Source organism: Hypanus sabinus, chromosome 2 (assembly GCF_030144855.1).
Source record: "Hypanus sabinus isolate sHypSab1 chromosome 2, sHypSab1.hap1, whole genome shotgun sequence".
Taxonomy (NCBI): domain Eukaryota; kingdom Metazoa; phylum Chordata; class Chondrichthyes; order Myliobatiformes; family Dasyatidae; genus Hypanus; species Hypanus sabinus.
In genome coordinates this window covers 186,110,870-186,123,513 of record NC_082707.1, presented here as the reverse complement: position 1 = coordinate 186,123,513, position 12,644 = coordinate 186,110,870, and the positions used below count along the sequence as shown (strand labels likewise).

At 39.7% G+C, this 12,644-nt stretch overlaps 1 protein-coding gene across 9 annotated transcripts in view; it reads right to left on the bottom strand.

The window, feature by feature from the left end:
• LOC132389065 (centrosomal protein of 128 kDa) overlaps positions 1-12,644 on the bottom strand; it is a 611,990-nt gene that overhangs the window by 587,925 nt on the left and 11,421 nt on the right. For 8 of the 9 annotated variants that reach the window (XM_059961488.1, XM_059961481.1, XM_059961513.1 and 5 more), the window contains exons 4-6: positions 10,229-10,340; positions 5,087-5,208; positions 1,007-1,098 (exon numbers count right to left, since the gene is read on the bottom strand). In XM_059961488.1, the coding sequence (XP_059817471.1) occupies positions 1,007-1,098; positions 5,087-5,208; positions 10,229-10,340 (326 nt within the window). The remainder of the gene's footprint in view (positions 1-1,006; positions 1,099-5,086; positions 5,209-10,228; positions 10,341-12,644) is intronic. The other variant, XM_059961494.1, reaches the window with a different exon arrangement.

The following is a 12,644-nucleotide window of genomic DNA, read 5'->3' as shown; positions in this document are numbered from 1 at the left end:
CACATGAAATCTTGGTCAGAGTTTGCAAGAAGGCATGTGGGAGACTCTAAAGAATATTCTATGGTCTGATGAAACCAAAATTGAGTTTTTTGACCATCAGACTAAACACTATGTCTGGCATAAGCCAAATACCGCACATCATCAAAAAAAACACCATCCCTACAATGAAGTATGTATGGTGGTGGCTGCATCGTGCTGTGGGGATGTTTCACTGCAGCACGCCCTGGAAGGCTTGTGAAAGTAGAGGGTAAAATAAATGCAGCAAATTACAGGGAAATCCTGGAGGAAAAGCTGATGAGGTCTGCAAGAGAACTGCAACTTGGGTCAAAATTTGTTTTCTAGCAAGACAATGACCCCAAGCATAAAGCCAAAGCTACACACTAATGGCTGAAAAAACAAAGTTAATGCCCTGGAGTGGCCAAATCACAGTGCACACCTCAATCCAATTGAGAATTTGTGGCTGGACTTGAAAAGGGCTGTTCATTCATGATCCCCATGCAATCTGACAGAGCTTGAGCAGTTTTGTAAGGAATGGGGGGAAATTGCAGTGCCCAGATGTGCAAAGCTGGTAGAGACCTATCAGCAAAGAATCAAAGCTGTAATTGCTGCCAAAGATACGTCTACTAAATTCTGACCTGAAAAGGGTGAATACTTATGCAATCAATTATTTTGTGTTTTATATTTTTAATTAATTTAGAACATTTGCAGAGATCTGTTTTCACTTTATCATGAAACAATCATTCTCTGCTGATCAGTGTCAAGACAAGTCAAATTAAATCCACTGTGATTCAACGTTGTAAAACATGAAAACCGGGGGAGGGGGGTGAATACTTTTTATAGGCACTGCAAGTGGAAACCTTTCAAAATACACACTAGATTGGCAAACATAATGCTGACTGATTTGATAAGGTAATGATTTTATGGAAATAGCTAAATCTAATTCCTTAAGCATACTTGTTACTTCCGGTTATGCAATAAAACTGAGCCAAATAGAAACATTTTATACCTATTTCTCCGAGCTATTTCCTGATCAATTTCTCCTCCAAGCCGTAGCTGATCACTGCTGAGGTCCCTCAGTGACTGATGTAAAGAGTGCACCTGTAGAAAGACAAAATTTCAGCAGGCTGAAATTACAAGTTAACTACTTGTATTCATGTTCATAATTTCATGTTCTGTAATGCAAGAAGGACCTGTAACTGTACTATATCTCTAAATAAATAAAGTCAAGCATCCAGTTGCAAAAGGAAGTGCTGAATTATAGATATAGGAGTTTGGAGATGAGTTTGCTTGAAACTACAGTAGTCAACAGTAGTCTAACATAAGTACCTTTACTGTCCAGATGCTTTAGAGATGAGTGTAGGACTAGGGAGATGACATCCCCTGTAGACCTGTTTCAGCAGTAGGTGAATTGCAGTGGGTAGAGGTTATCTGGAAGGCTGGAGTGGATGTGTGCCATGACCAGCCTCTCAAAACGCTTCATGATGGTGGACGTCAGCACCACCACATGGCAGTTGTTAAAAAAAGCTTTACCTTGTTTTCCTTAGATATTGGGATGATAGTGATCTTCTTAAACTAAGTGGGAACCTCAGATTGAAATGGGGATAAATATGTCCACAAGTGTCCCTGCCACCTAATCTGCATGGGATCTTGGGACTCCATCCAAACCAGATTTGCTTACCACAGGTTCACTCTTTGGAAGATTGACGTTACATCTGCATTGATGAAAATGGGTACAGGTGCATGGAAGGTTTTCAGAGTGAGTGGTGCTATTCCAATCCCCTTCCATTCAAAACATGCATAGAATGCATTAAGCTCATCAGGAAGGGATGCACAGTTGTCAGAAATGCTGTCTGACTTCATTTTGTAGCCCATTATAGCTTGTAAGTCATGCTGCAACTAATCTTTATGAAAACTGCACCGTTATTATTATGATAATAACTGATGGCTGGTCTGGTATTGTCTCTTGGCATCCCTGATAGCTTTACAAAGGTCATATCTCAATTTTTTTGTAAAGCTCAAGGTCACCTGATTTAAATGCCCAGACCTAGGCTTCAGTAGGGTAGTAGATCTCCAGTTTCATCCACTTTTTCTGGTTTGGAAACACCGGGTTTGTCCTCTTTGGTACACAGACCTCATAACACCTACTGATAAAACCAATGATGGTGGCGACATACACATCTAGCAGAGTGGTGCTTTTTTAACATGGAGCAGCCTATCCACTCAGAGCAATCAATGAGAAGCTCATCTGTTTCCTCAGAGCAGCACCATGCAACTTTCTGTACTGAGTCCTCACATTTCAGCTTCTGTTTGAATCCAGGGAGAAGAAGCATAGCCTGATTATCTAATTTACCAAACTATAGGCCGGGGTGGCTCCGTAAGCATCTTAGATGGTTGTGTAGCAATGTCAAGGGATAGAAGACATGTTGATAGTAATTTGGTAAAACACTCTTGAAGTTGACCTGGTTAAAGTTACTGGCAATGATGAAGATGGCCTCAGGGTGTCCTATTTCAAGGCTGTTGTCCAAAGGATATAGTTCATTGAGTACAGGTCTGGGGCTGGATGCAGGCTGTCATCAGGATAGCTGAAGTGAACTCCTGTGACAGGTAGTTAGATACTCCAGGCTGGGTGAGCAGGAATTTGCCAAGACCATCATATTTAAGCACAGCAAGGTGTTGATTAGAAAGCCCTGTGTTTAACTTTTCCCAATAATGGCATATGGTCTGATGAATTAAGAAGCCATATAATTATAGTAAAACTATCAATACCAACTTGAAATGGAGAACTTTAACGTCTTCAGATATAACTGGCATAACCTAGATGGTAGGTATACAGTATTAACCAGGTGCAAAGCACTCACATTACCTCTAGTCTGAACTGGAATAGCAGTAAGTCCATTCAAAAGCTGAACTTTACAAAGGCAAAGAGCCAACACACATCAGCTTTTGACTTGTATTTTATTGCTACTTTCTACAGTCATCTTTGTGCCCCAGCTATCAATCCTTATTTCTTTGTTTACTTTGTTCATTCTTTTCATCCCTCTTCTTTCAGGTCTGTACATATCCCAGGTCTGACTTGTGGAGGGCTACTTCTAGAGTGAAGAAACAATTCTAAGCAAGGTTGGAGGCAACATCGGATACACAAACTCAGGCAGGGTTTGCAAGACATTACTTTTTACAAAGTGAAACCCAATAGCATGAATGGCAGCGATGATATACTATCAGATGAGTCAACACCTTCTATGCCCAATTTGAAGGGGAGAAACTAACTACGGCTGTGAAGATCCCTGCTGCACCTGAACCTTGCAAGGTGGCAGGTCCTGATGAAGTACCTGGTTAGGATCTGAAAACTTGTGCTAACTGGTGAAAGTATTCAAGGACACTTTCAACCTCTCACTACAGCAGTTGGTAGGTCCCACCTGCAACAAATATTGCAGTGCCGAAGAAGAGTAGTGCAAGCTACCTTAATGACTATCGCCCAGTAGCACTCACATCTACGGTGATGAAATGCTTTGAGAGGTTGGTCATGGCTAGAACTCACTCCTGCCTCAGCAAGGAGCTGGACCCACTGCAATTTGCCTATCGCCACAACAGGTCTAGGGCTGACTCAATCTCAATGTCTTCTCACATGGCCTTAAATCACCTGGACAATACAAAAAACCTACATGAGTCAGGATGCTGTTCGTTACTATAGCTCAGCATTTAACACCATCATTCTCACAGTCCTGATCAATAAACTACAGGAACTAGGCCTCTGTACCTCCCTTTGCAATTGGATCCTCAACTTCCTAACCAGATGACAATCTATGCGGATTGGTGATAATATCCCCTCCTCACTGATGATCAACACTGACGCACCTCAGGAGTGTAGCCCACTGCTCTACCCCCCTCTATCACTGTGTGGCTTGGTAGAGCTCAAATACCATCTATAAAGTTGCTGATGATACAATAATTGCTGGTAAAATCTCAGATGGAGATGACAGGACGCAGAGGAGCAAGATATACCATCTAGTTGAGTGGTGTCACAGCAATGATCTTGCACTCAATGTCAATAAGATGAAAGAGTTAATCATGGACTTCAGGAAGGGTAAAACAAGAAAACAAGAACCAATCCTTAGAGGGATCAGAAGTGGAGAGAAAGAGCAATTTCAAGTTCCCGAGTGTCAAGATCTCTGCGGATCTAACCTGGTCCCAACATATTGATGTAGCTATAAAGTAGGCAAGATAATGGCTACATATTATTAGAAGTTTGAAGAAATTTCGTTTGTCATCTAAAACACTTGAATACTCCTACCACGGAGAGCATTCTGACAGGCTGCATCTCTGTCTGTATTGGGTGGGGGGGGGGGCAACTGCACAGTATCGAAAGAAATAAAAGAAAGTTATAAAATTAGTCAGCTCCATCTTGGGTATTAGCCTCCGTAGTATCCAAGACATCTTCAAGGAGCGGTGCCTCAGAAAGGCGATGTCCATTATTAAGGACCCCTATCACCCAGGACATGCCCTCTTCTCATTGTTACCATCATGAAGGAGGTACAGAAGCCTGAAGGCACACAACTGTGATTCAGGAACAGCTTCTTCCCTTCTGCCATAGAATTCCTAAATGGACTTTGAACCCATAAACAGTAGCTCACTTACTTTAAATATATATTATTTCTGTTTTTGCACTATGTTTAATCTATTTAATATACAAATATATACTTACTGCAATTGTTTTACTCATTTTTTCTTTCTATATTCTCATGTATTGCATTGTACTACTGCTGCTAAGATTATAAATTTCACAATACATGCCACTGATATAAACCTGATTCTGATTTAAGTCGCTAATATGTCCAACAGTTCTTTTGTCTCTTTTACCACATAAACAATTTTTGAGATCAATGTACTGTATATGTTCATGTATCTATTAAACAGCTAAGATAATCACAATGGGAAACAAACTGACAATTTTGAGATTAGATAATTAAACTAAATCAATGAAATTATAAAACGATAAGTCAGGAATAGAGAGGCAAACAGGTTCCAGAACTCCAAGTTTCTAAACACAATGGGCATTGGCAGAATTGCATTTGATGTTTTTACATACATGATTCAGTGGCTCAGTCTCATCTACAAATCTCACAGAAGCAGATCTAGACCTTCTGAGACTTGATTTTGTGTAAGTTCCAGGGTCCCTGAGGGGCGAGGTAGGGCGATATCGATGACCTACTGAAAACACAAAATTAGTTAAATTCACTTTACATTAAATAAGGGAGATCAGAAACAAAAGTTCACAAATTGTTCAAAGACTGTTAAGAAGTGGATTTCAATTAAAGAGGCAAAGGAAATGTTAGACATATTTGCAATATAAAGAACAAGAATAAAAAGAATGAAAACAGCATTAGAAATAAGGTTGATACTTGGAGAACAAAGACGTTTATGGAAAGTAGAAAGAAAAATAAAACTGAAGTTGTGAAAAATAACAGCATATTAATCTGCCTACAAAGCAGACCACAGAGAATCAACATCAAATTGGGGAATTGAAGACAGTAATTAAAATGGAGACCACAATGATTATGAAAACATGGGATCGACAATTAAATTCTGCACTACATGGAAATGTTAGAGAACAAGAAATGATGGGCAGGGTTATAATGTAAATTAGAATTATGGCAGTTGCAAGAATGCATGCAACTAAAAGGGCTGAAAGAATCCATATGAATTGAGATAAAAGGAAAAGGAAAGATTGTACTGGTTGAGATATTCTAAGGGTCAAATAAAGGAGGAATATGGAGAAAAAAATGTAAAACTGGAAGCATTATAACATGAAAACAACGGGTTTAACAATCCATTTATAATGGCAAGAAGTGTAAATAAACGATAAAGGATAAGCAACATTTTCACTGTGGAACATTCTGAACTTGAATGCAAGAATCCCAACAAAGAACAAAATGCTGCCAAAGCTGATAATAGAAAATAATCTGAAGCTAATAGCACAAATATAGGAACCCAAGTAACTGTGAATGCAACACATTACAAAGTAGCTAAAGATAAAGAGAGAACAAAATGGCATTAGAAGAGTCAGATTAGAGGGAATCAGAAAGGAGTATAGAAACATAGTATCAACAGATGTAAGTAAATTAACAGGGTTTTAATAAAAAAAAGTTCAGAAATATATATGTGCACTACTAACAGCACAGCAGCATGGGGAATCTGCCACAAAGTTCTATGCTCTCTGTTGCTGCATGCCGATGTGTCAGGAACCCCGCCCTCTGCAGGTGACCATCACCAAGCTTGAGGAATCTCCAGACCAAGGAGAACCATGACAAGAGTGCTCCAGTTCGCTCCCACATTCCAAAAAAGGTGTACAGTTATGGTCAGTGAATTGTTGACAAGTTATATTGGCACCAGAAGCGCGTTGACACTTGTGAGCTGACCAGCCCAATCCTCGCTGATTTCATTTGACTCCAACAATGTATGGCTTGATGAACATATGACAAATAAAGGTAATCTTCTTCTTGTAAAACTGTGCAGCCAAACAAAGAGGGGAGACAGCAGTTTCCATTTCATCCAAGAGGAGACGATGAGAGAAACTACAAGACCTAAGTGAGCCATCAACACATGCAGCAGGTCCTGTCTGTAATACTAATGTGATTACTCAAGTGGAGTATGATGTTCTGCTAAAGGTTATCTATTACTGGGTCCTCATTGGTTGTAAAGGCCTCACATCGCAGAATCAAGTAGCTGCAGCAATCACCTCCTCAAAACCAGCCCTCACAGGCAGACCCTTCACACCAAGCCAAAGGCATCGCAGGACAGAGTAGAGTACCAGGTACCCAATGGGGAGAAGTAGCAACAGCGGAGTTCTCGGTACGGCAGTCCACATCCCAAGCAGATTTATTTTTAAGTTCATACACACCAGTGTTCAGACCAAATGACTAAGAGTACAAAGCTTGAACATTTTATCTAAGGAAGGACATTCTAGCATCGGAGACAATCCAAAGAAGGTTCAAGAAAATTATCTCTAGAATGAAAGGGTTAATAGTTGAGGAGTGTTTGATGCCTCTAGGTCTGTATTCACTGAATTTTAGAAGAATGGGGGGGAGAATCTCATTGAAACCTATCAAATATTGAAAGACCAACATAGAATGAATGTGGAGAAAACATTTCCTGTAGTGGGTGAGCCTAGGACCACAAGGCACAGCCTCAGAACAGAAAGATATCCCTTTAGAACAGAGATGAGGAGGAATTTCTTCAGCCAGAGGCTGCTGAAACTGTGGAATTCATTGCCACGAATGGCTGTCGAGGCCAAGTCATTGGATATATTTAAAATAGAGGTTGATAGTTTCTTGATTGGTAAGGATGTTAAAGATTATAGAGAGAAGGCAGCAAAATGGGGTTGAGAGGGTAAATAAATCAGTTAAGATGGAATGATGTTGCAGACTCAATGGATCAAATTCTGTACCTATGCCTTATGGTCTAATGGAAAGGATGCAGAAATAGTCAAAAGGTAGTTACAAGGACTAGAATGCTTGAGATATAAAGAGGAACTGGTAAAATGGGGCTATTCACAAGTAAGAGAAAATCTGTAGATGCTGGAAATCCGAACAACACCCGAAACTTCGACTGTACTCTTTTCCTATATGCTACCTGTCCTGCCGAGTTGCTCCAGCATTTTTGTGAGTACTGCTAAGATGGGGCTATTTTCCTTAAAATGAAGGAGCCTGGGGGATGATCCAATAGAGGTCTATAAAACCCATGAGGGGCAGAGTGAAGGTTGTAGTATTTCTCCCTTGAGGTAGGGGAGTCCAAAACTTCAGGGCATAGCTTTAAGATGAGAGAGGAAGATCTTCCCACACACACACTCACAAAAGGTGGTGAATATACGAAATGAGCTGCCAGAAGAAGTGGTAGAGACAGATAAAATTACAACATTTAAAAGACATTCAGACAGACAGGTACATCAATAGGAAAAGTTAGAGGGACAAACTCAAGCAAATAGGACAAGCTCAGGTAAACAATTTTTGTTTTGTTTTGTGCCTTATAACCCCCTGACACTACTAGAATGAATCGACACTCAGCAGGGTAGCTCAAAAAAGGATATCAGTGAAATATTAGTGGAAGTGGCAACAAACATAATTAGGAGGCCAAAGAGGAATTAAATTAAAATATCAAAAGAATGTGAAAAAGAATGAAGTATTCCACTGGCGCCCAGATGTCAAAAGGAAATAAAGATGAAACAGGCATAATAAATAATGAGCAAATTAAATGATTTAAATGGGAATTACAAAAAATATTGTGGTCCTTTCTTAACAGAGTGCAACTGAAACAGTTTAAGCTAAGGACTGAACTTTTTTTCTAGTTCAGAAAGAAAATATTATACACCTCAAAACAAGTCAAATTTGAGGATAACAGAAATTAGAAAGACAAAAAGGTGCCAAACAACTGGAGTTTAGCATATGTACCTACTATTTTAAGTCACCAATTAATCAAAGGAACACAAGAGCTCTTTTATGTATGATAAACACTGGAGCCCATTCAAGAACATGAACAAAACATGTAAGGAGGTTCAATATAATGAAGTCAACAGAGAGTTCAGAAAGGAAAAGCATTTTCAGGCAACATTGAATTATTTGTAATAGTAACATAAAGTATAGACAAATACAACACATATGACAAGTGGCCTTTTGTAAGAGACAAACTTTAAAAAAAAGTATGAGGGTTGACTTGCCAACATCAAATTGCTATAGTCAGATTAATCATAGAGAGATACTTCACAGAAAAAGACCATTCAGCCCATTGAGTCCATGCCAACAATCAACTGCCATTTAAAATAATCCTGCATTCATTTTTTTTTTATTCTCCCCACATTCTCATCAATGGCCCCAATTCCTACCACTCACCTACTGTTTGTACATACCAGCACCAATTTACAGTGGCCAACTAACTGTACAACTTGATGATACCCAGCAGTTACAGGGAGAACATGCCTGTAACTGAATGTGCCACACTGGTGCTCAGAGTTTAACTTGGGTATCTAGCAGTACAAGACAGGGGCTCTATTAGGTGCGGCAATATGCTTACTACAAATTTATAACTGAAGATTGAGAAGCAGGTCCTGATTTATAATGGATAAACAATGAATTATGTGAATTCAGGATAGAACATCAGTGTCATCTCTGATATCCCAAAATATCATCTGGCCAATTAGAGTTCAGAACACTGCCGCTATGAGTGGGAAATGGCCAAGGGAAAAACAGACACTAAACAAACTAAATCATAACCGAGAAACTCAAAGAAAAAGTCATGATGGGGAAAATATTCTAACTAATGTAACATCAATGAAGTTGTTGACAGTGGAGTATCAATAAGAAGTCTATCACTAGGAAAAGCATTGATAAATGCAGAATCTGGTTAAGGTTTTGTTTGGAAATGTGAGAATGAGCAGGGGTCAGTCAAATAACTACTTAATATTCAATATTATGGCAGATTCTTCTACTTATCATCAACCATCTTCACCATTTGATCACCATTAACCCATTCCCTTAATGTCCAAATACCTATTGTACCTAGTTTTGAATAGTTTCAATGACTGACCAAACATAAGTACAACAAATTTACACCCCCCCCCATGTAATTTCTCCATAATTCGTTCCCAGTTTGCCAATCCCTCATCTTGTGACTGTAACCTAAACTCAAGATCCTACCACTAAAATTTGGACGGTAGTACAACTACTATCCTCCAAATCTCTCTTTGAATCTGTGTACCTCAATGAATTTACCTTGGGTGTTTTTAAAATCCAGTGAATGAGAGTCAATATTACTTGATCTCTAAAGACAAATGCTACATTTCAATGCTGCATCAAAATATCCCTTGAGGGCAGCACAGTCGCATAGCAGTTATCATATTGCTTTACACCACCAGCAATCACAATCAAGGTTCAATTCCCACCACTGTCTGTATGGGTTTCCACCAGGCCTATATTCTGATTTCGCCTACATTCCAAATGTTGTACAGGTTATCATTAGTAAGTTGTGGGAATGCTACACTGATACTGGAAGCATAGTGATACTTAGAGCTGCCCCCAGCAAATCCTCAGTCTGTGTCGGTCACTGGTGCAAATATCACATTTCACTGTGTGTTTCAATGTACATGTGACAAATAAAGGTAATCTTTATCATCTTTGATTACATTGAGATTTGAAGAAAAACACAGCATTTTATGGCCTGACCATAGCATTTCCTTTACCTGTGGCTGAGTCACTTTGCAGCTCACTTGCACGAAGAGGAGCTATTCCAGCGTTTCTGCTCAATCGCTGGCTTCGCAGCTCATCGATGGATTGTTCTAAATTATCTCGCAGCTTCAAAAAAAAATGGCAGAATTGTATTATGTTGCTGTTTCAATATATCATTTCAATTTTGATAATAAGGACAGTTCAAGACAAATTCTCCATACAACATACCGTAGGAGGAGTATTAGGCCATTTGGCTCAACCAGTCTGTTCCGCTATTCTCATCATGGCTGATTTATTAACTCTCTCAATCCCATTCTCTTACCTTCTCCCTATAACTTTTGTTGCTCTTACTAATCAAGAACCTAGCAACCTCCTCTTTAAATGTACCAAATGACTTCACCTCCAGAGCCATATGTGGCAATGAATTCCTCAGATTCACCACCATTTGGCTAAAGAAATTCTTCCATATCTCTGTTCTAAAGAGTTGTCCTTCTATTCTGAAGCTGTGCCCTCTGGACCTAGACTCTCCCACCACTGGAAGTATCCTCTCCACATCCACGCTAGGCCTTTCAATATTCAACAGGTTTCAATGAGATTTTTCCTCATTCTTCTTAAGTCCAGTATATACAGGCCCACAGCCATCAAACTCTCTAGGAACATTTAAGATTTTCATTCCCAGTACCATTCTCATGACCCTCATCAGGACCCTCTCCAACACCACCACCTGGTTTCTGGTTAAGGGGAGCAAAACTACTCACAAACTCCAACTACAGACTGAGCAATGCCTTATAAAGTGTCAGCATTATGTCTTCGCTTTTTATTACTATCTAAGCTATGCAGTGGAATGACTCAAGACTACACTAGAGATTAATGCATAGAAGGAAGCCATATAGCGCACACTGCTCATGCCAAGTTCAGGGACTTACAAAATAAAACAAATATCAGAGAGCCATACAGCACAGCAATGTATTCAGAAGACATTCATCCCAGAAGGTAGAGGTTCATGACCTAAAAGCAGAGAGGGAACCAACAAATTCCAATGCTAAAAAATATTTTCTTAACCCTCAATGTATTGAAATGCTGATTTACTCTTTATGTTCTGACCTTGCACAATGAGATTAAATAACAAGAAAAGACTTCTATAAAATAAAGCATAATGTTGAAAATATGTAGAATCCCACCACATAGTAAAATCTTTCATAATGTAATTTCTGGAATGGTAGCGCAGCAGACAGCACAACACTTCACAGAGCCAGCGATAGTGCTTGAGGTTCATTTCCTGACACAGTCTGTAAGGAGTCTGTATGTTCTTCCAGTGACCGTGTGGGTTCCATTCAGATGTTCCAGTTTCTCTCACATCCCAGAAATGTACAGGTTAGGCTAGTAAGATGTGGGCATACTACGCTGGCACTGTGAGGATGGTAACGTGGGCTGCCCCCAGCCAATAAGACCAGAAGATATAGGAGCAGAAATAGGTCATTTGGCCCATCAAGTCTGCTCCACCATTCAATCATGGGCTGATCTAATTCTTCCAGTTACCCCCAGTCCTCTGCTTTCTCTCCATCCCCTTTGATGTTCTGGTTAATCAAGGACCTATCCATCTCTGCCTTAAATGCACCCAATGAATTGGCCTCCACAGCCACTCACGGCAACAAATTCCACAGACTTACCACCCTCTGACTAAAGTAATTTTTCCACATCTCTTTCTAAATGGACGTCCTTCAATCTTGAAGTTGTGCCCTCTTGTCCTAGACTCCCCTACCATGGGAAATAACTTTGCCATATCTAATCTGTTCAGGCCTTTTAACATTTGGAATGTTTCTACTTTCATTCCTGGAACCATTCTCGTGAATCTTCTCTGTACCCTCTCCAATGTCAGTATATCCTTTCTAAAATAAGGAGCCCAAAACTTGACACAATACTCTAAGTGTAGTCTCACAAGTGCCTTATAGAGCCTCAACATCACATCCCTGCTCTTATATTCTATACCTCTAAAAAGTAATTCCAACATTGCATTTGCCTTCTTCACCACTGACTCAACCTGGAGATTAACCTTTAGGCTATCCTGCACAAGGACTCCCAAGTCCTTTTGCACCTCTGCATTTTGAATTCTCTCCCCATCTAAATAATAGTCTGCCTGTTTATTTATTTCACCAAAGTGCATGAGCATACACTTTCCAACATTGTATTTCATTTCCCACTTCTTTGCCCATTCATCTATGTCTCTCTGCAGGCTCTGTTTCCTCAACACTACCCGCTCCTCCACCTATTTTTGTATCATCAGCAAATCCATTAATCCCATAGTCCAAATCATTGACATACATCATAAAAAGCAGCAGTCACAATACTGACACCTGTGGAACTCCACTAGTAACTGGCAGCCAGCCAGAATAGGATCCCTTTATTTCTACTCTTGTTTTCTGCCAATCA